Here is a 27,602-nt window from a genome sequence, read left to right on the forward strand (position 1 = left end):
CCACTGCTACATTTTCTAGAAACACTAAATCACAAGCAGTTCTTAAGCATGCACACCCATTGCTCATACACCCCAGTAGCATTTCAGGAATCTCCTTTGGATAACTTTCAAAGTTACAGACATTTTGATCTATGTCTAAGCAAATATCTTGAGCTCTGATTGCATTACTTTTACAGATAAACCCTTCTTGTTTCCAGACAATGTAAGTTTCCAAATTAATAGTTTGTTACTTTTCACCAATTTGACAGGACCATTCTCTATGCTCCAAAGGATAGAGAATAGCTCCGTCATGATTCAGCCTTAATGCAATGAGAGGGAATATTGAATGTACTGAAGCATTACATATGGTCAGTGCAAAGGCTCTGGCTGTGCTTATGCTAGGGTAGTAGTTTCACCAGGATTGGAATTCTTTTTCAAAATCATGAACATTATTCCAAATTATTCTCTGAATTTCAGTAGGAAATTCACTTCTCGTATAATTGAGGCAGCAACTGACTGCATTCACAATCGAGCCTGGATACAGCAGAGAGCTAAAGAAATGTTAGCCAATTTATTCATTAATACTTCTAAATCAATACTATTCAAAATTCCCAATCTTGTTCCCACAACACCGGTTATGTCTCTTGTTTGTTTCTTGAGAGGATCCTCCTGGTCTTGCATTGGCAATTTGACTTGTTTAAAAGACCATGCCGATTTAAACAATATTTGTTGTTGGCCAGTTTTCCAAATTACCTAAGATCCAATTTTAAAGATTTTCAGGCTCAGTATAACCGGTGGTTGGGTAGTAGGTGTTAAAACATTAACATCAAGTTCCCCTCAGTATTTTATATTGTTTTTACCACACATAGTTTCATAGGAAAATTGTACAACAGTTCAATTTGATTTTGAATCTTCACAAAATATACAGGTTCGATGAGGGATTCAGCAATTAATCTTTATCTTCCATGGTATTATCCTGTGAAAAGTAAACACAACAGAATCTGCCACAAAGTGGCAGGAGGTTAAAATGATGGAACTATTCATCACGTAATGCAGACTGGAATTCTGTTAACTTCCCAATCTTTTTGCTGCCAAAAGGAAGCCACTCTGTACCTCCTTTAAACACAGGATAAGAGTCAGTGTAGTTGCAGACAAAGGAGGCACTCCGCGCTTCAAGCTGGAAAACATTCCAAATAACCATCAGCAACCCAACCCAAGAGCCACCCCGTTCCCCAGCAATAACTTGTTCAGCAGAAACATTAGTGAACAAAGAATTAGTGAACAAAGATTGTTTGGGGGAGAGAGCAGAGGCTATTTTAATTACCAAGACAGGTTTGTCATAGCTGCTACCCAAGCTCTCAGTTTCTGTTATTGCCAGATTTTTTTACAGTTCTTTCTGTTACTGAGAATTTCTGGGCCACCTCGTCAGGGGGGCAGTCCCAATAGTGGCTATCTTCAAAAACTTCACTTCCTGAGAAGGTGTTTGCATTTTCTCTGAGGCAATTTGCAAGTTAGGGCTTTCCAAATGGGAGATTATTTTTTGTTGGGTATCCCCCACTACTTCTATTTCATTTCTTTCCACAAGGGTATCACCAATATATTGATAAACAGCCCCATTGTCAGGTTTGGGTTTTTGGATTGGCCATACAGGGGAGTTTTGCAAGTCCTGTATAACCAGTTTGAGCCCTTCTTTGACACCAGAAGGAAGAGGGTATTGTTTTATATTTACAGGTAATTGCATAGGTGATTTATAGCCAGCAGTGAGTTTTATTTCATGTATAATTTGCAAGCAAGCAGCTTTTTGAATGTTTTCTAGGAGTTGGTCTGGGGTACCAACTAAAGCTACAAGGTCTCCCCTTTGCAAAGGGTTAAGCACCTCTGCTGCCCAATAAACTGCACACTGAGTTGGGGACCATAAGTTACGTTTGACTTCTGTTGTTAAGAAATTCCCATGTCCCCAGTACCCACTAGCTACTTCTTCTGATAATTTAGTAGCAGTGTACAGTAGTTATTTGTGGGTCAAAATTCTCATCATTGATAAAACTGTATTCTGTTTTAACCAAAGGTCTCAAGCTAGGGCAGCAATATTCCCCACTATTTTTCATCAGAGTTAGTTCTTTTTGAGGATATATTTGATCAGTTTCTTTCTCTTCTGTTTCTTTTGGCAAATCAGTGTGTTTTAAAGTGTTGGTGTGTTCTTGTCTTAGGGCAGCTCTTAAAGAAAGAGTCTCCTCTCTTAAAGAATTTATCTCATCTCTCAAAGCATGAGTGTCATTCCTTTCTTCATCTAATTGTTTTTGCAAAATTTCCACTAAATTTTGTAGGGAGTCAATAATTGCTTTCTTCACTTCTTCGCATAATGCCAGTTTCTATAGCCGCTGTGAGACAGGCCCCCAAAACTGAGCAGAGAATGATCTTATTTCTGCCCAGTTTGAATTTTGTTTCATGTTGCAAAGAATGTATCCTATCAATCACATTTTCTAAATGAAACCAGTTACTGTATGCCCAATATTCTCTCCCTTGGGAGGGTCTGGCATTATACTTAGCTAGCAAAGTATAAAGCATTATTATCTTCTTCAGACATTTTTACGAAGGGACTAAAACCACTCTCAGGGAGGCACACTTAAAATTACACAAAAAGCACAGCTAAAACTGGGTTACCCTTCTCGTCCCTGGAGCGGGTGAAGAGACCACACTACTTGGGAGGTACTACCTTAGTTACAAACCAGCCTGTCTCTTCGCGATCCCAGGTAGTCAACAACAAAACAACAAACACCCAGCCTTTCACTGAGGACAATCCCCTTTCTTCCCTGCCTGGGTTAGGGGATCAAAAACTGCCTGGGAGGTTCTCTCCTCAACTAAAACAAGCAGATCAACAGCACATACACTACAAAAACACAAGTCCCATCTTTTGCACAGTTGAGATCCTTTACAAAAAATTCTCCAATAACTGAAATGGAGTTGATTTTCCACCTGGGTTTGTGTGCAGATTGCAGGAAGAACCCAATACCACCTCCCTTGCTTTCCAACACTGTTCAGTGTACTGACAGGCTGACTGCGGTTGAGATGGCACAGGTCTTCCCCTGACACAAAGTGCACAGAAAACCCTCAACTCCTCCAGTATCAGGGAATCCTGTCCATGACGCCAATTTAATGTCAGGGTCCACACCACATGCGGAGTCCTGATAGGTTCTTTTAGGAATGGCAAAGCACAAAAGACACAGCAGGGGACAAAACCAGTTTATTTTGCAAATGATGCACTTTTATTTAGTGCCAACAAAATGTGATAGAGGGATGGAGAGAGAGAGAGAGAGAGAGAGAGAGACAGAGAGAGAGACAGAGAGAGAGAAAAGGGGTTGGGATTATAGCTACAAAGATGGGCAGACAATCCTCGTGGAACCAGCCAATAGATGTCCGCTGCCGTCCGGGGAGATCTCGGGGGTCTTTAGTTTGAGGGTATCTTTTATAGTCTTTTCCAAGGCATCGGGTGACTGGCCAAACAGGTGAGGACTTTCAGGTACGCTTTGGGTTCCATGGGAGCAACAAACCCACAACAAGCCCAAGTGAGTCTTTGTCGATGAAAGAAACACAGCGAGCCCGCACAGACGCTCCCACAATGGCGCCCTGGCGCCTTTGGCCCCGGGGCCGGGCTTCTTCTGATTTTCCCCAATCAGCGCGCGAGATCGAGAAGTGACGGCGAACTCAGCGAATGGCAGTGAGGGCTCTGCACATTTTGCAACGTCTCTTCTCCCTTTCTTCGAGCTCCGCCATTTCTCGCAACCCTCGCGTGAGGAGCGGCTAGCGCGCTGGACCCGGCCCGGGCATCAGGACAAGCAACCGCTGCTGCCCTGAACCGGCGGCAGCTCGGGGTGAGCAGGAGCTGAGGGCGGTGGAAGCTGGGACTGAGTCCGGGATGGAGCCGGGACCCACCTGAAGCCCCGGCAGGAGCGGGAGTCGGGCAAGGGATGTTTGAGAGAGGCCCCGGGGCTGTGCGGGAAAATTCACGTCGCCAGAGTTTTGAATGGATAAAGGAGACAGAGATGTCCTGTAAAAGTGACTTTATTGATGAACAAAGGAAGAGGCTATGGGCATTTGTCATGTGGTCTCTTGGAAGCAGCCTCCTTTTTATCCTCATTTTCCCGGCTCTATCTCCCTCTCCATTTCCCGAAAAAAAGGAAAGGTACTTGGAAGGTTCAGACTTCCCGATCCACCTGCTGCATGTCCTCCTTAATATGCACTCCACCTTTAGTATCATGTCCGATATTCACGGCTCTGTTTAGTATTTCTTCTTGAAGTTCAGGAACTGAGCAGGATGTTGCCTGAGCAGCAGTCAGTGTCAATAAGTAACATTTACTGAAACGGATGGTTTCTCCTGTTACTTCCTTTTATAGAAATCCCTCGTCCTATCTCCAAGCAGGTTAATCTTATTCCATTCAAACCTTCTTCGAATTTTCTCACTAATTATCTTTACTAACTTTAACTTCCATTGGCTCAATCTCTTTTCCTTGTTTCTCTTTGATTTTGGGATTATTCTCAGTGCCCTCACTCCTTGTCCTTTTATAGCCGTTTCTGGATCAGGAGGCCTGGCTGCCACCTGCATCCCCTTGCTCACTTGCTGAATGAGCTGCACTCAGCAAAGTGTCGTGTATAGGAAAAAGATGAGAGTTGCTGCAGCACATCAGAGGACGAACAGCATTCGTTTAAGTCGTGGTCTGCTAGGAACCCCGAAAACGTGTCCCATTCCCATCCTTTCTACTTTTCGACTGGAATATGAGCAAATCTTTTATTTCCGTTGTTATCCGTTTCACCACTTTCTGTTACCATCTATTTGCCAATAGCAGTTTGAGTCATTTAATCTTCCAGAAATGCTGCTTTCTTCCTTGGCGTGATTAGATTGGCAGGAAGGTCAGGAGCTGGTTTTGTCTAGTTAGTTATTATGAGTACAGCTTGTTATCTAATCCTGTAATTCAGATGAGAATTGGCTACTTTGCCCCAGCAGTGTTAATTTCCATTTCTAAAACTCCTCTTCTGGCTGCCTGGAGCCGATGCTTCCCTTCTGGAGCATTGGGTGACTCACATGTTCCCCGCCCCTCCAGTCTGCTTTTAACTTGATATCTTTAGTGTTAGAGAGTCAAGGTGTTATTTGATTCGGGCCAGGATATGTGACAGACAGAATTTCACCCATGCATAGCTCAGGTGTGCAGAGAAAATAATTTCATGACACGTGAGCTTTACTAGATTTTTCCTAATCTTTATAGAGTCTGAATCCACTCAAGTCCATTGGTTTAATGTTTATTGCTTCCAAGCTGTGTAATTCTCACTATTTGGTTTCCTATTGCACCCGGATTTCTCCTCCTCTGATGTTAATTAGGTCCCACTCCTGGATTTCCTTCTCATCCTTTTCCAAATCAGATGTCTCGAGCATTGCCAGGGGCAGTGTCTGGGGTGGTTGTTCCTTAATGTTTGCTGATGGTCGTTGATGTTATGTTGATGGTCGTTATCTTTGTGGGCATCTTTTGGACTCTTCCCAGTCTGTTGAGATGTTAAACTCCTCTCTGTTAAGTAAGAGCCCTTTAAAAATCCTTTAAAATTCCTTTCCCCAGTGCAAAAGCAAACCAAGCCTGGGTAAAAAATGAGATTTTAAAAAAAATGAACTTGGTATATTTTCCAAGAATCGAATGCCAGGCAGAAGTGTGTGAGTGTAATTGAGAGGCAGAGTGGAATTGTGCCGTTGTGTTCCTCAGCAGCTGTGGGAGTGCAGCAAAACTCCAGCAGTGGCAGCAAGGATAGGCCCCAGTGGCTGGAGATGCCAAAGGAGAGTGCCCAGGCAGAGGATTTGAGCAGAGGATGTGTGGGCAGGCCCAGGGGCTTCCCCCACTGTGGAGCCCTGGCTGCTGCTGCATTGCCTTCAGTGCAGGCTCAGTGGGGCCTCCCATGCTGGTGCTGCAGCCAGGAAGTGCAAATCTGTGGGGCTTGAGAGCCCCTGAGCCCAGGGTGAGGGGTCCCCCCGTGCTGAGCTGTGCTGGGGCTGTTTCTGTGCTCAGGGACACTTGGAATGGGCCACGGCACTTGGTCACCAGTGGTGCTTCTGCACTCCTTAGGCAGGACCCGATGTCCTGGTTGAATGTTTGGAACAGCAAAGTGTCAAGGCAGGCTCTGTGCCAGCCCAGCTTCCTGTGGGAGAGATTTCACAGGAGACAGGATTGTGGCCACAGACTGTATGAAATATACATTCCTTATCTCCACTTCCCACTAGCTGGAGAATTACCAGACTAAGCAATTCCAAGGGAGAAAACTGAATATCTGGCCTGGGTCTGGCTCTTCTTCTTGCCAAAGCCAATGGCAAAAGCAATACCCGTGGCATTTTGGTTTCTATCACCAGCTGGCAAAGGAGTTTCTTTATTTCCCCATTCATTCTTTCTACCTGACCTGAGCTCTGAGGGTGCCAGTGCTTGTGGAGGTCCCATTGTATTCCTAAAGCAGCCATAATCCCCTGAAGGATCTTTCCTGTAAAATGAGTTCCCCATCTGAGTCTGTTGTTTCCACAGTCTCTTATCTCTGAATTATTTCTTTTCTAAATAGCTTAAGAAGCGATCCAGCTGAAGAAGTCATAATTGTTTTTGCTACCTGCCATGCTGTCAGCAGAAGATATTTGAGCCTTCCTGCTCAGGGCATTTCAGTGCCAGGCTCTTCCAAGCACACACAGCTCCACTGGTTGAGCTGACCATGCGGGCGTTAACCTGTGCTTGGTCTAATTCCCTTTCCTTAATCAGAGCGTGTCTTGTAACTCTTTTCCCTTCTCCTGTCCTTGAAGACATATTCAGAAATGCATTTTATCCCTGAGGCCAGGGAATGTCTCATCAGTCTCTCCTAGGCTGGGTCTGGAGCTCTGTCACTTGAATGCAGTCGTGGGGGGGAGTGGCTGCATTGGGGACTGAGTGCAGGTGGGAGCGGACAAGATCCCAGCGCTGCCCCAGCTCCATCCCTGCCCCTGCGCTGGGATGCTGTGAGTTTGGTGAGAAAAGGGAGCTGGCAGTCGGTGCTGGGCCTGGGGCAGCACGAGAAGAGAAGGAGAAGCAGGGTTGAAGAACAAAATGGTCAAATGATGCACATGGGAGGAAGAGGTGGGATTGTGCAGAAGGAGGAGGAATAGTAGTAGGAAGAGGAGTGTAGGGAAGACTAGAGACACAGGAGGAGGAAGAGCAACACAGAAATGGAAATAGCACAAGGTTCCACCCCTCGCTGTATTTGCAGCCCCAGAGCGTTGCTCTCCCCCCCCCCCCCCCCATATGCAGCAGGTGACTGGAGAGAGGGATCCATGATTCTCACAGGGGTGGGTCTTGATGTTTCTGAGCTTTAGTGGGCTAAATACTGGGGCTTTGGTTTTTTGCAGGGGCTGAATCTTTATATTTTGGAGGGGGTTTTGGCTAAATATGTATGTTTGGGGGTTTTTGATCTGTGTCATGATGTTTGGAAGTTTTTTGGGCTGAATCTTGATGCTTTGGAGGTTCTTACAGACACAAGATGCGCAGTGACTTTCTGAGTTGCAATTGGGCGAGGAGGAACCCCTAGCCAAAGGTCATCTTGTTTTGTTTTTTTCCCAAACCAGGATTTTTCTTTCCAAAGGCGTGGGCGAACTCAAGAGGAGGAAAAGCCCCAGAGATCCCTCATGAGAAGGGGCTGCAAACCCATGCCAAGGAGCTGCGAAGAGGAAAGACCCTCCCTGTGCCGGCAAGGTGGCTGGAGATCCAGGCAGAGCTCAGAGCTGCTGCAGAAGCATCATGGAGGGGAGAAGCCCCACAAGTGCTTCAAATGTGGGAAGGGTTTCAGCTGCAGCTCTGACCTGATCCGACACCAGAGGAGCCACACTGGGGAGAAGCCCTACACGTGTGGGAAATGTGGAAAAAGCTTCAGCACCCTCTCCAACCTCATGCAGCACCAGGTGATCCACACAGGGGAACGGCCCTACACTTGCTTCAAATGTGGGAAGAGCTTTGGGTGGAGCTCTCACCTTAGTAGACACCAGCGCATCCACACCGGGGAGAGGCCCTACGAGTGTCCTGTGTGTGGGAAGACGTTTCAGACCAGCTCCCATCTCCTTGTACATGAGCGGATTCACACGGATGAGAGGCCATTCCGCTGCCCCGACTGCAGGAAGGGCTTCAAGCGCAACTCCCATCTCATCAGACACCTGCGCATCCACAATGGGGAGAGGCCCTACGAATGTCCTGAGTGTGGGAAGAGCTTCTCACAGAGCTCTAACTTGACCCAACACCAACGGAGCCACTGCTAAGGGAAGCCCTGTGAGTGCCCCGAGTGTGGGAAGAGCTTCGTGCTCTGCTCCATCTCCATCCCCCATGGGAGGATCGGTGTTGGATGATCCCCAGTGACCCCTGTAAGAGTCGGTCGAAAGTTTTCTCTGATCTGCCTCAGGACCATCATCAGAGACTGAAACCTGAGATTGCACCACTTGCCCTGAACTGGAGCTCCAGCCTGGCCAAGGTGGATGCTTGCGGGCCAAGGACTGTTTGTAGCTGTGCCTGGTGCTTGTCATGGAACACTGCAGGGTACTGGTTATTGCACCCTGTCCCCGCACCTGTGTCATGGACCTACGATCTCCACATACAATAGTCCATAAATCTCCCCACCTTTTGGCCAGAAGCCACTCGCTTTGGAAAAGGACTATAAAAAGTGACTTTCTTAGAAAAGACTTCAAGATCTCTTTCTCCCTAACGGATTGAAGACGCGCCTTGTCTCGTCTTGTCGGACGGCCACGAGGATGCGTCCCGTCTGTTGGTAGCTATATCCCATCCTTATTCCCTGTCTCTCCCCTTTTTACTTCTTTCCTCTCTCTCTCTCTCTCACGCACACAAAACCTGATTGTTAGCACGCAATAAACTGCATTACTGCTTTCTGCTAAATAGACTTGTGTCTCTTGCTTTTGTCTTTTGCACCCTGGGGTCGAATGAACCATCACGACTCCCGCTCGGGTTGAGCGGATCGTGTCACCCCCGTCGGGCAGAGCACTGGTGATCTGTAGTCCTGGTGATCTGTGTTGGGAAGACACCTGGCTGGGGGGGCTCTGCATCATCCTGTCCCCCTGTGGGCACATGGAAGAATGCAGGGGCAGGAACATCCATTGGGAGGCAAACTGACAATGCGAATTCCTTGGGGAGAACAGATCTTTTGACTTTCAACCCCAGAAAATTTTCTGTGCTTCTATTTTCTGATGGCATCCAGGAATACTGAATCGTCGAGGAGGTCTTTTCCAACCTCAGTGATTCCAGGATTTTGATTTTCTGTTACTAAAGTGTGTCTTTCGCAACAAAATGGTGATGGATTGGAGAAAAGACCAAGATTTTGGAGACAGTGGGCTGGAAACACCTCCAGAAAAGGTTCTTCCCTCCCTCCCAATACGTGGATTGATTTGTTTTTGATTTCTCTTCATCCCATTATAACATCCAACACTAAAAATGAAGACTCTGAACTAAGATATGGGTGAGGACGTGCAGACAGAGACATGGTGAGACACAGACATGGAGAGTGACATGGGATCACATGGACATGGAGGGGGACGTGGCCGTTTGTGGGGACATGAGGGGACATGGGCATGGATGGAGATGAGGGGGAAAATGACAGTGATGGAAACATGGTGGGGACACTGCCATGAGTGAGAACATGGTGGGACATGGCCAGTGACATGTGGGGATGTGGCCATGGCCGGTATCATGTTGGGATCTTGCAGGTGCTGTGGGGGATGCTGGGTTTAAGGGAGATGAGGGTTCCTGGGAGGCACTTGGGGCTTGCTGAGGGCTTTGGGAACCCCAGGCCAAGCGGCTCCAGCTGCACTGGGAGACCGTGGCAGAGGTTCTGGGGCAGCTGCTCAAGGACCCCCTGCCCTGGAGCCCCAGACAGGCATTGGGCTCCTGGAAGGGAATGAAGGTCCTTGTCCCCAGGAGGGAAATCCCAGCACCCCCAGGGTGTCAGGGGCAGCTGAGAGGCCACAACAGGGAGAGGAAACCCAGAGCTGTGCCCCTCCAAATCTACATCCTAAAAATCCCAAATCTCAGGCATTCCTCCCAGGAAAATGTGGTAAAGTGGTGGTACAGGGTATTATGAGATAGGGAGTATGGGACCTCCAGAGTAAGGTGGAGGGGCCTGGAACCCCCAAAACCAAGCATGTGGGACAGAGGTGCTGGGTTGGGGGGCAGTGGGGAAGTGGTGGAAGAGCAGGGAAAAAGAGGAGCTGGGACCTCCCAAAGAGTGGAGGAGGGTGATAGGACCTTCAAATGGCATTGGTAGGGGTCCCACTTCTCCTCATTTCTAGTCCTGCCTCCACTTCCTATTCTTTCTGGCCCTTCTTCTGCTCCTTCCTTTTCCCTACTCCTCCTCCTCCATCCCTTCTCCTGCTACCCCTAGTTCCCAGTGCCCACCCTTGGCCCCCCCGCCATTTTCCCAACACCATCACATCCCTTGGGAGGAGCCCGGGCAGGTCAGGCTGGGGCCATGCTGGGCTCTTGGCCTGGCCTGGGCGCCCCCCATGCACCCCTCCCCAAATTCCCCTGGAGACTTTGGGGGGTCCCAGCACCTTTGGGGTTGGCGTGGTGCCGTGTTGGGGTTCAGGTTCCTCTCAAGGCCCCCCAGAATGGGGTGAGAATGGGGGGCATGACCTTTCCTGTGGGTCTGCATTCCCAATCCATGCCGGGGCCAAATCTGGCCCCCCCCAATCATGGCTCCCCCACGAGGTCTCTCCAACTCCTTCCCCACTGGCCCCGAATAAATGAGACTGGGATGAAGTGGGAAGCCCTGTTGGGAATACTGGGAGCAGCCATTTGGGGGTGGAGTGGCACCTGGGACAAGGTGTTGTTCCCTGGGACAAGCACACATGTTCACCCAAGTCCCGCTTGTCGTCAGACAGGTGAGCTCCCAGCACCACCAGACCACCAGTACGGCCCAGCTCCCTTGACCCGCCCCATCCCCAGCGCTGGTTGGTGCCGCCAGCCCCAAAGCAGCCGTGCTGTGCCATGTGGGGGGTCCCTGCTGCCCCACCCCATGGGGCACTGGGAGCACCAGTCCGGACCAGTTCGAAGCATGGCGGGTGGCATCAGAACCCATGGAAGTGAGTCCGTCACAAGCTGTCTAGAAGCCCTGAAATTGGCGGAAAGCATCAGGATCTTCCCTAATATGAGATCTCCATGTTCTTCCCTGTGGGGCCCCACTCCAATGTCAGAGCCTGTTGGATTGTGTAAAATAGAAGCCTCTCTGTGTCTCTCAGAGAGAGAATGCAGGGATTGAATTAAAGGCTTTAGAGAAATTAAAATATATTAAGCCACACAGATGTAAATCAGAAGTGTAAGTTTTAGTTTCAAGTAAGTAGGAATATTGTTATGTCACATAGTGTCTTAGATTACAATGTAAAGATATGCCCAAAAGTATGTATTCTATTAGGATCCACTGAAACCAAGTGAGGCAGTGATTCTTATCTCTGTGAGAGAGATCCTCTGCTAATGGGCTGTCTGTTAAAAACCAGATGGGGTAATGTTCTTTATCTTTCCCATGACCCATCCTTCCTCCAGGAAGATACCTTTATTAATGGGCCATTGATTCCTGCTGCATGACTGATAAAATGACATCATCTCATTGTGAGATGCTCCACCCAGGGGGAGGAGCCAAACAATTCCTACCTAGATAAAAAATTAAATTTGGAACACTAAGGCAGTCCTTACCCACTGGTTTCTAGAGGACAAGAGCTACCAGATCTTTCTACAGGATCACTACTTCAACAAGACCACTTCATCTGGATTGCTACTGAAACAGGGGATTTAAGGATTAAAATAGAATGAAGAATATAACATAGTATCAGTCACTGTGTGCTTATAAGGAAAGGAATGCACGATGTACAACATATAGTATCAGTCACTGTGTGCTTAAATAAAGAAAGGAATGCACGATAAGAGACCCCTGAAGTATAGGAAAGTGTACCTCTCCATAAAAGTACAAAGTCTGCAACCAAGAGACTACAAGCGCATGCGTGGAAAGACAAGGTGAAAAGTTCAACGAGTGAGGAAGACTTTTACTTCATTGTTTTCTGCCCACAGACTCATTTGAAGACCACCGACTCAATAAACTACGCAGCCGCAATGAATATGCAGCTAATTTCCATACGAAGCGGGGAAACAGGCGGGGCAGATAATCAATATGTATAGGCGATTTAGAATATGCATGTACTTCCTAGATAAATAGAAGGTTAGAAACATGTAAGGTACGCAGGATTTGGGAGGATGCTCTCCCCCTGCGTCCAGCGCTGAATAAAATACGTACCTACTCCACAACTTTACGGGTTGTGAAGTCTATTTTCCGCGCTTCACTACCACCACACTAACTAGCAGGGTGTCAGGTTGTATTCTGACTCTGTCAATGGTTTTGTTTTTGTCCTATTGCATGTATTTTATTTTTCTCTTTTTTCCTATTAAATTGTATTTCTAACTTGGAGTCTCTCACCATTACACATAGATATGAAGTAGAAGTTTTAGTTTTCAGTAAGAATATACTATAAGTGCCTTAAGAGAGTAAAAAGCCCTAAAATCTAGCTGAAGTTCAAGCAGCGTAATGTAGCATCAGCTGGTGCCAAGTCTGAGACAGAGACACAGCACTCTGTGATCCATGCAACAAAAAGCATTTTATTGTTCTCAACTTTACCTTTAATACCAATCTTAATGTTCCTGGGCAAGCACTTATGATTGGTTAAAAGTTTAGGCTACTCAGCTCTCTGACCAATAGCTTCTGCAGCTTAGGCTGGAACTCATTGGGTAAAATCCCTGTCTGTTTCCTAATCTGTCGTGTCATTGTTCCCTAGAGGCCTGTCTATCACACCAGGCTGCTACTCTCATGTATGGCCAAATCAATTGCCCAACAACAAGCCAGCTTGTACTGTGACAATTCCCCGTTTCTTTTTTATTAATTTGAAAAAATTCCGAAATGCAAATATGCAGCTTGTTCTCTGTTATCTTACCTGCAACTGCCCTTTTGCATGCAAGATGCCATACACAGCATAAGTTCAATTTGAATGAGGCTTTTACCTAGCTTTATAAATTTGGCTTTCTTAGATGGTGATGAGTTCCATGTATCTGAAGCTGCAGTGCTTATGTTCAGGAGTAGCTGAGTAAATTTACTACCCTCTGGTTTTACATGTCACAATTTAACTGCTTGAAAATAGAATTATAACTTAACTCTAAAACTCATAAAACTTTTAACCTCTCCTTTTGGAATTATAACTTAATAGAACATTTAGTTTTAGAACTGTGCAAAATTCCAACTTAGCAAAACAGATAATTTGTAAACAGGAAAGTATTTTGTAAACAAACAACTCTGTTATTTCAGTGTCCTGTAATTCTGTTAGGTAGGTGAGTAAATTGTTCCAATTAATGTTCTGCATCTTGCTCCACCACATCTGTTGAGGAGCTTTTAGGAGGATGCTGTTGTTCTGCTTCTTGCTCCCCCACATCCATCGAGGAGCTCTCAGGAGGACGCTGTTTGTGGTTTCATGCAGGTCGAACACATTCTGGCAGGCACCCAATGCGTACCTGTGTCCGTGGTTACACACTCGTACCCCCGTCCCCAGGTGATTAGATTCCTAGGACCCCCCACTTATTGGTGTCAAGGTCTCGCACCATCACCTTTGATTTAGGTAACTGTTCATCTCCAGATGATTGTAATGATAAGAAGTGATTTAAGATAACTTGGTTCTTGGATTTTTCTATTACTTTCAAATGATTTAGTGTGTAAACAGCTTTTGCCATCCTGCTCTGTGGGGTCTCACCACACATTCCTCTCTTTTGTTTTTCAAGTGTAATTTTTAAGGTGCCATGTGCTCTTTCCACGATGGCTTGTCCTGTTGCTATTTTTGCAATGCCAGTGCAGTGTGACATACGCCAGAGCTGTAAGAAATGTCTTGTTTTTTGTGAAATGTGTGCAGGACCGTTATCGGTTTTGATGATATGGGGAAAACCTAAAGCAGCAAAGGCAGACCGCCAATGTGCAATGGCATCCCGATCCTTTTCTCCTATGTGAACTGTAGCCCATATTGCTGATGAAAACGTATAAATTAAGACATGTACATACTTTAAACAGCCAAATTCAGGTATGTATGTTATATCAGTTTGCCAGATTTGCAAAGCATGCAGTCCACGAGGGTTTACCCCCATTTGCAATGGTGTAGTGTGGCCTTGGCAGTCAGTGCAGGTGTTACAAGCTTTTGTGTTTGACAGCTGAAACTGATGCTGCAAGGCTCGGACACCTTGTTGGAAGAAATCATGTGAAATTCCTGCTTATGTTAACATATCTGTGGTGCTCTCCAGGCAGGAGTCACTTGCTTATCTACTTGAGTATTGCCTTCTGTGATGAAACCTGGTAAATATGTGTGACTTCTAATGTGTAATATGTAATAAGGGCAATTTCTGGCTTGTATAACAAGGCACAGAGTTTTAAGCAACTTAAATAGCTGTGCATTTTCAACTTCCTTCAACAGTGCTTGGTCTAATCTTTGAGTGATATCGGCTACATATGAAGAATCAGTTACCCATTTAGAGGAGTGTGAGGAAAATGTTGAAAAGCCACAGCTGCAGCTCATAGCTCTACCATTTGAGGTGATCCACTCATATCCCTCTAGTGTTTGCCAATCACTTCCCTCTTTCCATGTGTCAATGGCTTTTCCTCTTCTTCCAAAACACTGTAACACCCTTTAAGGGTGTGTGGCTACTCAGAGGCGTCTAAGAGAGAGCGCAGTATCCCCACTTAGCTTAAGCAGTCTATGACTTAGTAAATGATAAGAAATCTGTCCTGAGAAATCTTGTAAGGAACTTTTCAAGGCTGTGCAATTTGTAAAACACCATTCAAACTCATCTCGTGTCACAGGAATAATGATTTTTGAGGAGTCTCTAGCATTTAATTGTAAACACTTGTGATGACATTTGATAATTAACTGTGCAATTAATTCAAAGATGGTGGGAGCCGTGTTTTTGGGCTGGTGAGGCAAAAATACCCATTCTAATATATGCAAAGGATGAGGCCAGTGTGAATTCCACTGCCCAATAATTCCAGTCAGATGAAACTTAACAATGATGATAAACACAGTGATACTCTGGGCGTATCCAGTGGGCTTGTTTTTTTGTTATTGCTTGCTCTGTCTCAAGAGCAGCTTTTGCCTCTGGATTCAGCTTTCTACACAAAGTTAACTCTGTATTTAACCTTTTAAAAGGTTAAATAAGGGTGCTAACTGTGAATCAATTAATCCTAAATACTGTCTGACCCAGTTGACGGAGCCCAAAAGTTTCTGTGCATCATTTAAAGTTTCAACCTCTAGTTGAAAATGGAATGGTGAAAATTTGAAAATGGTTGTCTGTATGGTCTAATCGAAAATTTTGAGTCCCAAGTATTTTCAGGGTGCTTGCTGCTGCACCTTTTCAGGAGCTACTTGCAGCCCAAATCTTTTCAATGCTTTTAATAAACTTGGCTGAATTTTTGTAAGTTCTTCATTTGAGTTGCTACCAAAATATCATCCATATAATGGTAGCAATATGCCCCTGGAAATTGCTCTCTCACTGATGAGAGTGCTTGAGCCACATACCATTGACAGATCATTGAACTGTTTCGCATGCTCTGTGGGAGTACATGCCATTGATAACCTTGCCCTGGTGCAGCATCATTAATGGAAGGCACTGTAAAGGCAAACTTTGGGGCACTATCTGGGTGTAACAGAAAGGTGAAAACAATATTTCAAGTCCACAATCAGGATGTCCCAGGAGGCAGGTATCACTGTGGGGGATAGCACACCTGGTTGCAAAGCACCCATGTCTTCCATAACAGCATTAATTTTCCTTAGATCATGGAGTAACCTCCACTTTCCAGATTTCTTGTTTATAACAAATACTGAAGTATTCCAAGGACTCATAGATGGTTCTATGTGCTCTTGAACCAATTGTTCTTGTACCAGGGTTTTGAGGGCTTCTAATTTCTCTTCTGTTAGGGGCCACTGTGGAACCCACACAGGCTGAGCACTAAGCCATTTCAAAGCAAATGTGGAACGCTGTTCACCCTCTATTACAATGGCTTCTGTCAAAAATCCATCCTCACCAGGACTCCCCATGCTGATAACACATCCCTTCCCCTTCTGCAATCATGTAAGGCCGAACTGTGGCTTTTTGTCCTTTATCATTTTTGATTAGCACTGGATTATCACTTAGATAGCTTTGTGTGGTCCCTCCAATACCAGCAATAGTAGTTTGTGAAAGTGCAGTAGACTAGGAAAAAGGCCATTTGTATGCAGAAATAATAGTGATATCAGAACCTGTATCAACCAAACCTGTGATCCCTATATGTGAAGTCCTGGCTTTAGGCATAGTAACAGTAGCTTTTATAATAGGTCTCTCTTCACCTACGCTTTGAGTCCAAAATACCTCTGGCTGTCCCGTCGATCCGAAGCCTTGGTCTCCTCATTCCTTTAAATCTGCACTTGGACACAAGACTTAAACAGGGTAAATTGAGCAATTCTAGTTTTTTCAAGGATGGTTGCAGGTGGAGAAGGAGTGGATACCATAGCATATATTTGTCCTGTAAAGTCCGCATCTATTACACCAGGTTGTACAAAAATACCTTGTAATGTAGCATGAGATCTTCCTAAAAGAAGGGCACTTAGTCCTTTCCCTATGGGCCCTTGGGCCTCAATGGGGACCCTATGCACCTTTTATGAGTTTATGGTTACTGTGGCTGAGGTGTAAACATCCAGGCCAGCTGATCCCCTTGTCCTTGCTGTGAGCTGGTCACAAAGGCTTATGCTAGAGGCTGAGGAAGTATTTCTGTCTTCACGCATTCCTCCTTACAAAAGTCATGCACAGCTTCGGGTTTCCCTGATCCTTAATAAGTTGACGATTAATATGATAATTGGATTTGCATACATTTGTCTCGTGTCTGGGTTTTCCACATCGATTACAGGGTGAATTGACATTACCCTGTCCTTGAGCCTTCTTCTGTGAGGCAGATTTCTTGGGACAGTTTGCCTTTGTGTTGCGTTGCTGTTCACAATTGAAGCACTGCACTCTCAGCCTTACTGCTACTGCAAAATAATTGGCTAACAAATCCATGTTATGAGATGCAGTCCCAAATTTAGCACATGCATTAATCATTTCCTCCAAGGATGGAATTTCTTTGGGCAGTGCATTTATAATTTTTCTGCAGTCCTCATTGGCATTATCTCATGCTAGTTGTAGCAATACATGATTCCTTGCATCCTCATTGGCTATCTGCTTCTCCATGGCATCCTGCAATCGCTCTATGAACTGCATATATAGTTCACTGGGGCTTCGTCTTATGTTTGAATATCTCTGGGTTGGCACAGACACGTTTGTGACCTTATTTAGGGCTCGCATCCCTAATTCTTTTGCTTGGCTTAATATTGCTGAATTTAAACATGCCTGGGTTTGTGGGTCTTCCATGGGACGTATTCCCATTAGCTGCGGAATCCTTGCACCAAAGCACGGATCATGCTGTGCAAGTGTCGAGTTTTTTAGCTCTTGTTCCTCTGCATATGTTCTCAAGGCTGATTCAAACATCATATATTGTACTGGAGCACAGATTAATTCCGCAATCTGTTTTATCATAGGGTGTCAGCTCATTAGCAATCACATATCTAAGCATATTTGTCACAGCAGGAGATCCTAACCCACGTTTAACAGCTAGCTGGCGTAATTTTGCGAGTATTTGCCAGTTAAATGGTACATATTTATCTGGGGCAGTTCCATTTCCTCTTATTACTGGGAATTCCATTACAGTTTCCCCCCTGTTTTCCAGTCCTTTTCTGTTAGTGAAGACATAGGCACAGTTATTAGTTCAGCCCCCTCCAAGTCACCACTTTCCAGACCTTTTTGCTTTACCTTCATCCAGAAGACAGCTGGGTCTCAGGAAGAAATTATCTCGGATCGGAACATCGGTGGAGCTGGAGCTGCAGTTTTAAGTGTAGTGTTTCTCACTTGGGTGTCTTGAGTGCTCTTCAGTGCTGTGATTGCAGCAGGTTCGGGGCTCGAAATGGGTGGTTTTCAGAGCATTGGTGCTGGCATTTCTCGATACCAGGGCACTTCCAGGTTTGTCTTCTGTTGCTCCGAGAGTGACGTCATCGTGGCGTGCCCTCTCAGCAGTTGTTGGCAGTGTTTCCATGGTGACCTGGGGCGGAGGCAAGCTTGCTTTCTCGGCCCATGACACACCCCGTGGAGGCTGGGCTGGGGCCGGGACCCCGCCTGCCTGAGGCTGGACTGGGAACAGAGGAACCACGCACCAAGGCGTGGTCGGAGTAGGAGGCACACCCCCTCAGGGCAGGGCTGGGGGCAGACCCATGGCACTTGAAGAAGGCTGGATTTCTCTTTTCCCACGGATGGCCACGGAGCTGCCGCTATCTTGGGGTTTTTCTCAGGAATTTTCTTCTCCTGCTATGCGGCCGCTGCCGTTTTGGGGTTTTTCTTGTCCTCTTCTCTCCCTCTCCCCTCTCTCTGGGATGGTGCAGGGCGCTGCCCTGGCTCCGTATTTCCAGCTATTGAGGTTTTACTGGTTTGGGGATTGTCTCCAAAAACGGCAGGCTGCTTACCAGTCACTGAGATGGTCTGAAATGTTCTGCAGCCCTCTGGAGTCGCTTCGCACTGAGAAGGTATTTTTTTCTCTGTGCTGCTGCCATTAGGGGATCGGCTGAGTTTCTCTATGCCTCCCTTTGCGTTTTACTACTGTAACACAGTATGCAGACGGCTTTGCTAATCAAACATTGTCAAACTAGGGAACATGGCCAAAAGCCTACAGAAACTTGCTTAAGCTAGCAGAAAGATTATGTCTCAAATAACCACAAACATCCTGTATGTGCCCAGTTTGTGGATACTTGCAAAAGACAGGAAAAAGCCAACCAACGGCTAAGAAAGGAAGACCACGGCCTTCCTCCCCGCGACCACCAGGAGCCAGGAGAGCATCAGAAAGAACGTGAGAAGATGCTGAAAGGCCATGTGCACGGAAGAAGATGAAAATAAAAGACGGACTGAAATGGAGTGGGGCGCGCACCATTGGTGGAGTGGAGACTCCCCAGCAGCCCAGCACTGATTTGCTTGCTGCTGCTTGCTCAACATCTATTGGAGTTGATCAATTTATTACAGATAAATTTATAACACTACGACCCTCCTTACTACTCTGCACTTCTGCTTTCAATAGTTTTATCAACTTTTTAATGATTCTCCAAGGTTTTACTGCATTAACTGCTTTGAGATCTTTTTTTAAAGCTCCGCCCATTATTTCTCTCCCTATTTTTTGCCAATAGTCCATATCTCATTCTTTTTCTCCAGTCAGTTTCACCTCTTTTCTTTTTGTTTATAGTATTAAATCAAAAAAGCGATTCCTCTTCATATTCCACCTCCCACTCTTCCAGAAACTACACCCATACCTGAATTGTTGGATGTCCATCTTTAGAGAATCTTCCTCCCAAGTCTGTCTCGTTTTTCCAGGCTCTCGGCCAAATTTTCCCGTCTCTAAGATGACTTCTGGCTCTGGGACAAATTTTCCTGTCTCTACTATGAGTCCTGGCTCTGGGCCAAATTTTCCTATATTTAGATGACTTCTGGCTCTGGGCCAGCTGTTTCCCGCCTCTCTTTTTGGGCGTTCCTCCCCTAGCTCGTGGCTAGAATATTACCTCACCTCTCTTTTTGGGTGTTCTTTCTGTCTCCCCTGTCTTGCAGGTATGGCTAGCTGTCTGATCGTGTCGAGGTCACCAGTTGTGATGTCGATGGCATAGATGTCGAGACACAGACACATACACCTAGTGGTCATGCAGCAAAAGGCACCTTTATTGTTCAGCTTGCTGCTTAATGTTTGTTGGCAAGCACTTGTGATTGGCCAAAGTTTGGGCTGTCTTTGCCCTCTGACCAATAGCCTTTGCAGCCTCAGGCTGGAATCCATAGGTCCAAACACCTGTCTGTTTCCAAATTTGTCCTATCATATTCCCTGGAGGACTACTTGTCTCACCAGGCTGCTTCTCCCTATATAGGGAGCCCTATATATTGCCCAGCAAGAAGCAAAGCTTGTACTATGGCAGGTGGTGGTCTGGATTGGACTGAAAAGGACTGGGAGGGACTGGGGGGTCACTGGGAGAGAGGGTGGAGGTCTGGGAGTGGAGTTAGAAGGACTAGGAGTGGACTGGGAATGGAATGGCTGTGGACTGAGAGGAATTGGGAGAGACTCTAGTGACACTATAAGGACTGGGAGGGCACTGGGAGGGCCGAGATGCACACGTGGGGGAGCACTGGAAGAGACTGGGATGGACTGGGATGTCACTGTTGTGGCAGATGCGACATGTGAAAGGACGCACTACATTTCAGAAGGCTAAAATCTCTTTATTAGAACAGCATGCTGTCTTTTATATACTCTACAAAGTTTACATTTTATTCATTGGTTACAACAGATCAACACAAAGTTCATTGGTGTAAAACCATCTCCACATCTGTTTCTCACAAAACTTTTCTCAAAATACTTTTCCCAGCAGCAGGTTTCTGCTTGCTTCTCCTCTCCTCTCCTCTCCTCTCCTCTCCTCTCCTCTCCTCTCCTCTCCTCTCCTCTCCTCTCCTCTCCTCTCCTCTCCTCTCCTCTCCTCTCCTCTCCTCTCCTCTCCTCTCCTCTCCTCTCCTCTCCTCTCCTCTCCTCTCCTCTCCTCTCCTCTCCTCTCCTCTCCTCTCCTCTCCTCTCCTCTCCTCTCCTCTCCTCTCCTCTCCTCTCCATTGCCTCTGGTTGTTGCTTGAGGTGAAAGCAAATAAATGAGCAGGAAGGTCCTTTGCAGGGGTTTTACAGAGATGTTTTACTTCAGCCACACATGTGCATTGTCCAGAGTTCAGGGAACAAAGGCTAAGGGGCTTTTAGGGTTTAGGGTAAAGTGCATGGGATGAGCAGGGCAGGGAGAACATCAGAGACCGATTATCAGGGGACATGGGGGTGTTAAAAGGGAGGGGTTAGGGCAGAGGCCCAACAGGGTGGGAGTGACCGAAAGACTGACAGACAAGCTGAGGGCATAGGAGTTGACCTAGGGAACAGAACAGGGGTTGCTTTCCCTAGCTGGAAATGCCAATGGTCTCCACAACTCCCCTTTTCTTTATTAATTAAGAAGGCTTCTTTTAAGGATTTTAAAATCAAATGGCTGAGGCAACTAAAGAACACAAAATAACAAAAACAATCAAAAGCATTCATAAAACAATTTTCAAAATGCAAGCCATTTTTTTGAGTCTCTAATGTCCGAACATATTTTTGGAGCATCTTGGAACTGGTAGGAAGGGAGGTGAAATTTTCTTGGCATGGCTTGTCAGGAAACTGAGTCAGGAAAGGGATTCTTCAGCATGGACTGGCACTCTCGTGGCTGGTAGCAATGTGATTAGCTGTGGTTGAGCTTGTACAGAGGGAGAGTGGGGGTGGAGTAGGGTTGAAAACTGTTGAAACTCCAAATAGAAATCATTCATTTTGAAAAAAAACCAAAGGTTGTTACCTTGGGAGATTTTTCCTTTTTTCCCCCCCATCCCCATCATTCCCCCCTTTGTATTAAAAAGAAACTTTGGGAAAATGCATTGGCACATAGGGAGCAAAGGTAGGGAGAATCATGGCTTTGGGAGGGAGACCATGGAGGGGAAAGGAATTTGACAGAACTTAAAGAAAGGGTAATGGGATTTGAGAAATTTTGAAAGGACTTATTTTGTGGATGAAAAAAGCAGAAAGTGGGAGATAAGTAGGGAGGCAATAGGGATTGGGGGAAGGCACTTATCTGTTTGGCAGGTTTTGCAAATAGAGGAATGGACTTTTAGTTGCAGGACAGCTGAGTGGTGTTCTGTGCTGTCTTTGCTTTTGGTTGCTGCTGTGACTTGATGGCTGTTGGCTTTGGGCTTTATTTCTTTGGTTGTTGTGTAAGGGACATTTTTTAGGATGTGGATAGTAGTTGCAGTTTGGTGGATTAATACTTCCTTGCACCGGGAATCCACCAAGCCCTGTAACATTGTCTGCTTGGAGGCCTTTTCTTCCTTGTACTATACCAAATTCCACCAATTCTCCATCTTCTACACTGTGGAGACATTTTCTAGGGTTATTTTCCTTGATTGCAGTTTGATGGACAAACACATCTTCTTTGGTATCATTCCGGGTGATGAATTCATATTTATTTTTCACATTGAACCATTTGACAGTTCCCAAGACTTTTTTAGCAATGATCTTTTTGCTTTTGCCAGTGAGTTCATGGCTGTGTTGCTGTACGTGCTGGTGTTGGTGCGGCTGTTTCTGTTGCGGGCAGGCAGCAGCAGAGCCTGAGGAGCGCGGGCGGCGCTGTGCTCGTGGTGCAGTGTGTGCTGGCGGCGGTTAGTAGGCAGCCCGTGGGGCGGGGTGCACGGGCGGCAAGCGGGCAACCCACGGCGGGCCGTTTCTTTTGCTCTTTTTTCCGGCGGCACAGGCGAGGGGGGCAGCGCAGTGGGAGTGCGGGCAATGCGGCGCGCTGCTGCTGGGAGCATGGCTTTTGGCGTGGAACTTCTGAGGCCAGACCGCCGCTCTTGGCTCCCATTTCACCGTTTGTCTTAGAGCTGGTGGAGCTGCTGAAAGCGGCTCTGCGGCAGGCAGGGGACGACCAGGCCGGGCGGTGGTGGCAGGTCAGCCACAGGCTCTTGGCATGGCAGCCTGGGCAGCGGTGTGTGGCAACACTCGCCGCTCGCACCATGTCTGGTGGTGCCATGGCGACCGAGGTCAACGCGTTCGCTCTGTCGGACGCAGTCTGTGGCTGCAAGCTGACGGCTGTGCCTCCCACTCTCCCCACCTTTACTTCTGGGACCGGCCCGGGGAAGCTGTGGGGAGTGGCTTGGGACCCAGGAGGCGGGATGCCCCTGCGGGCGAAGGGAAACCCCGTGCATCTAGCCGTGCGGTCAGCTCCATTTTGTGCAGCAGTGCTAAGGGCAGGAAAACGTGGAGAAAACTTTTCTCGCAGCAGGAGAGGGGGTGTAGGGGAACGCGGAGAGGTTTTTGGCTGGGGTTCAGCATTTTCTGAACATTCATTATGTAAGGAAAATTAATCCACAAACACCAGAGGTTTATGTCCAAAAAGGAGACAGAGGACTCCTTTTTGCTTTATTCGAATAAAGGGAGAGGCCATGGGGCATTCCCCTGGGATCTCTCGAATTTTTGGAGGACGCAGCCTCCCTTTTTATCCTAATTTCCCGGCCGCTTTTCCCTCTCTCTTTCCCCATTGGCTGAGGTACTCGAGAGACACAGACTTCCCGGAACGCCTGATACCTGACATTCCCCTCTAATGTATAACCCTCCCTTTTAATTTTTAATTCTCGTAGAATTCATAGTTTCCCCCCCTGTTGCTTCTTTCATCTTCTGTTACCCAGTTTCATTTACCAGCAAACCTACAGTTTGTTTGTAAAGGCAAATCTCTTTTTCCATTCATCAATCAGTGTAATCCCTCCCATTGTTTCTTTTATCTCTAGGTGCTAACTTTATCTACCATCAAATCTACAACTTGTTTGTAAAGACAAATGCAACATTCCTCTCAATCCCTCCTCTTTTATTTTTAGTAATTGTCTTTACAAACTTTAGCTATCATTGTCTTAATTTCTTGTTTTTGTGTCTTTTTTGGTTTTGCAATTATTTGCAATGACATCAATTTCTGTCCTTTCATAGCCATCTGTGGGTCAGTAGGCATGGCTATAACATGCATTCCCTTGATCACATGTTGAGTAAGTTGTATTAAGCAAGGGATCATGCATGGTAAAAATACTAGAGTTGCTACAGCACATAAGAGAAAAAAAGCAATTGTTTTAACCCACAGTTTACCAGGTAGCCATGAAAACATGTCCCATTCCCATTCTTTCCATGTTTGGACCGGAACATGAGCTAACTTTCTTATTCCTTTTGCTATTTGTTTCACTACTTTTCTATTGTCATTTATTTGTAAACAGCAGTTTGAGTAATTTAATTTGCCACACATGCCCCCTTCTTCTGCTAATAAATAGGTTAATACCATCCGGTGTTGAAATATTGCATTTCTCATCTGAGTAGATTGGTCAGCAAGAAGGTCAAGAGTGGTAGCTGTCTGGTTACTTACTATTTTAAAGACAGCTTGTAACTTAACTATTTGATTTAAATTATAAATGGGTTCTCTGGCACCTGATATTAATTTATTAGGATTTTAAGTGGATGTTCAGGTGGCCACTCATTATTACCCACTTTTGGGTGCTACCCCCAGCCAGGGATACATCAATTGACCGCTTTTCCCTAATTAGATTATCATATACCTTGATTTCTAATTGGTTTCCCTGAACCTGTGGTAGCAGAAAGAACAGAGGTCTGATATACCCCACATAACATATCCCCAACCAGTTTGGGGGTAACCTGCGATAGGCGTGTTGGCCACAAATCCAGTAATTCCCCTTTAAAGCCCAGGTCCCGTTGGCAAAGGGACCTTCCCAATTTTCATGATCCACTGGGAGGTCAAAATAGAGCTTGCTTCCTGGGCCTAGTGGTCCCCCAACAATAGTTGCCCCACCATAGGAATCACAGTATTTGCACTTCTATGCTCCCACATGAGGTTTCCAGCTGCAGTTACATCCCAGATCTGTCTTATTATATTTGGACCAGAACCTGATAAAAAGAGTTCGAGTTCCATTCCAGTGTTGCCAGTTCCACTGATAAAGTCCAGTTTTCCCACGGATATGCTTTCTGTTCTATTTAGACAATAAGTGCCTCTTTTAGAAGAATGAAGCCGCCATGGAATTCTTTTTTTTTTTTTATCCCAAAATTTTGTTCCATTATGGACCTTACTCAGGGTGCTAACCCACCATTTAGGTTTGACTGGACTGGCCACCCAAGGCCAGTTTTCAGATTTTCCTGGCCCCCCACAGACCCAGCAATTGCTAAGGTTAAAGGTTTTTTTGCTACTTCTTCTCTTAAAGTAAAAAACTTATTTTCTCATTCCTGGCCCCACCCTAACTGACAGTATAAAGGTAAGATTATTAAGAGAAACATTCTAATGGTGTTATGTAATTCCCTAACTTAATTTTTACTTTCACGTGTCTTTTGCACCTGTGGTGAGTGAAGGCACAGAAACAGCTTAGCACAAAGAAAACAGTGACAGCAAAGGGCTGGCCCCCCCAGCCAGACTGGAGATCTGAGAGGAGGGATGCCCACACAGACTTTCAGCAGGCAGTCCGTGGGTGGGCACACAAGGCTTCCCTCGATGTCGACGCACTTGCTATTGCTCCAGTCCGCCCCTGCGGAGTGTTAGTTGCGGCTTCCCGTCCCTCTCCTCCAGCTGAGATGTCCAAATCTCTGGGGCCTCAGGGACCTTGACCCGAGTGTGATGGGTCTACCCGTGTTCAGCTGTCTTGACGGCTGTTTCTGTGGTCAGCAACACCTGGAACGGTCCACGCCACTTCACCACCAGCGGTGCTTCTTTCCACTCCTTAACTAAGATCCTATCTCCTGGCTGGATATTGTGAACAGCAAAGTCCAAAGGCAGGGTCTGTGCCAGCTGAGCCTCCTGTCAAAGAGATTTCACAACAGACAGCATCCAAGCCACACAATGTCTCAAATACACATTACTTATCTCTACCCCTCCACTAGGCTGAGAATTTCAAGGGTAAGGAATTCTAAACATTAATTCAAAGGGAGATAATTGAATATCTTTCCTGGGTCTGGCCCTTATTCTTGCCAAAGCCAGGGGCAGGAGCCGTACCCGTACCCACGGCATCTTGGTTTTTATTACCAGCTTTAGAAGGTGTTTATTTTTCCATTTATTCTTTTAACCCGACCCAAACTCTGGGGGTGCCAGGGGGTATGCAGGTTCCATTGTATCCCTAAAGCACTCATAACTTCTTTTTTTTTTTTTTTTTTTTCTGTAAAATGAGTTCTCCTGAGTCTATTGCTTCCACAATTCCATATTTTTGAATTATTTGTTCCAAAAATACTTTAACAACTGATCCTGTAGTTGCTGAAAAAGTAGGGAATGCTTCTGGCCACCCTATTAATTGACATACTATTACCAGAAGATATTTAAACCTTGCCACTCGGGGCATTTTAGTAAAATCCACCTGACATCTCTGGAAAGGACATACAGCCCAAGGCCTCTCTCCCCTGGCAAGTTTCTTTGTAATTTTGTTATTGGTTTTAGCACAAGTCAAACAACCCTCAATAGCTCGTTTTGCCAAGCTAAAGAGACCCACAGCAGCATACATTTTTAGGAAGACTTCTGCCAGCCCTCGAGAGCCCTAATGACTCCATGAAGTTGTTTTAACAATTGTAAGGCCAGAGCTTTTGGGATCCACTGCCTCCCATCCATTGTAAACCAATTATTTGCTTTTTCTTCTGCCCCACTTTTTAAATTATCTTAAGTTCCTCTAGTGGGAAAGACAGTTTCTCTGGCAGCGGTGCAGTTACTGGGAGTAAGGGGAGGATCTCAAGAGATTTTTTGCAACAATGCAGCTTTCTGAGCTTCTTTATCCGCCAGTCGGTTTTCTATTGCCTCCTCTGAGTACCCTGCCTGATGCCCCTTAATGTGGATTATTCCCACCCTTTTTGGTAAATTCACCACCTCTAATAGGTGAGAGACTAAGTTCTCATGGGCTAACATCTTTCCCCTACAATTTAATAAACCTCGTTCTTCCCACAGTTTCCCAAATGCATGTATCAAGAATCAGTAAAAACATTCACTGTCTTATCCCGGTATAACTCACAGGCTCTGATCAGCGCATACAGCTCAGCTGTCTGGGCTGACCAGGTGGGAGTAACCTCCCCCCTTTCTTTAATTGTTTCCCATTCACGATAGAGTATCGTGTAAAACGCTTCTAGTTTATCACTCTTGACGACCCATCAATGAGCACATTCTCTCCCTCAGGCCAGGGAGTATCTCTCAAATCTTTCCTAGCTCTAGTTTGAAGATCTATAACCTGGATACAATCATGGCTTTTCTCCTGTCTCCCCCTTGGCCATTTAAACAGGAGGCTGGATTAAAATTTGCCCCATTTTTAAATTCTAAATCTTCCTGTTCCATTAAATAAGATTCATACTGTAATAATTGAGCGCTCGTCATCCACTTAGAGGCTCTCTCAGTTAACAAAGCTTTAATTTGATGTGAAACCTTTACGATCAGATACCCTCCCTTTGTCAGCTTTCTTGCCTCAGCCACCATCAGAGCTGTGGCTGCACAGTTCTGCAGACAACGGGGCCAGCCTCTGCCCACTAACAATGTAGAAAAACAGGCGACAGGCCTCCTGTCCCTCATTCTTTTACACCAAAATTCCTCTAGCATGACCCAGCTCAACACCCACATGTAGTTGAAATTCCCTTTCTGTGTCCGGAAGAGCTAAGACCGAGGCACTAACCAATCTATCCCTTAATTTTCCAAAGCACTGCTCCACCTCTGGTGTCCACATCACAACACCAGGACCGCTCTGGGTTAAAAGTTACACAAAGGTCTAGCCGCAACAGAAAAATCCTCGATCCAAGCTCTGCAGTACCCTACCAACCCCAAAATTGCCGTAGCTCCTTTTCAGCCTGGGGAAATGTTATTTGCAAAATCCCTTTTATTC

The 27,602-nt window shown here is 46.0% G+C and overlaps 1 protein-coding gene and 1 pseudogene across 1 annotated transcript; one reads left to right on the plus strand and one right to left on the minus strand.

Moving 5' to 3' along the window:
- Nucleotides 1–27,602, minus strand: part of LOC130262664 (zinc finger protein 665-like) — a 214,411-nt pseudogene that overhangs the window by 94,940 nt on the left and 91,869 nt on the right.
- LOC130263081 (zinc finger protein 239-like) lies at nucleotides 3,571–8,897 on the plus strand. The gene is made up of 2 exons (XM_056510559.1): nucleotides 3,571–3,848; nucleotides 7,589–8,897. Exon 2 carries the CDS (start codon nucleotides 7,649–7,651, stop codon nucleotides 8,270–8,272), a length of 624 nt encoding a protein of 207 aa, XP_056366534.1. The 5' UTR covers nucleotides 3,571–3,848; nucleotides 7,589–7,648; the 3' UTR covers nucleotides 8,273–8,897.

This window comes from Oenanthe melanoleuca, chromosome 25 (genome assembly GCF_029582105.1).
Source record: "Oenanthe melanoleuca isolate GR-GAL-2019-014 chromosome 25, OMel1.0, whole genome shotgun sequence".
Lineage (NCBI taxonomy): Eukaryota > Metazoa > Chordata > Aves > Passeriformes > Muscicapidae > Oenanthe > Oenanthe melanoleuca.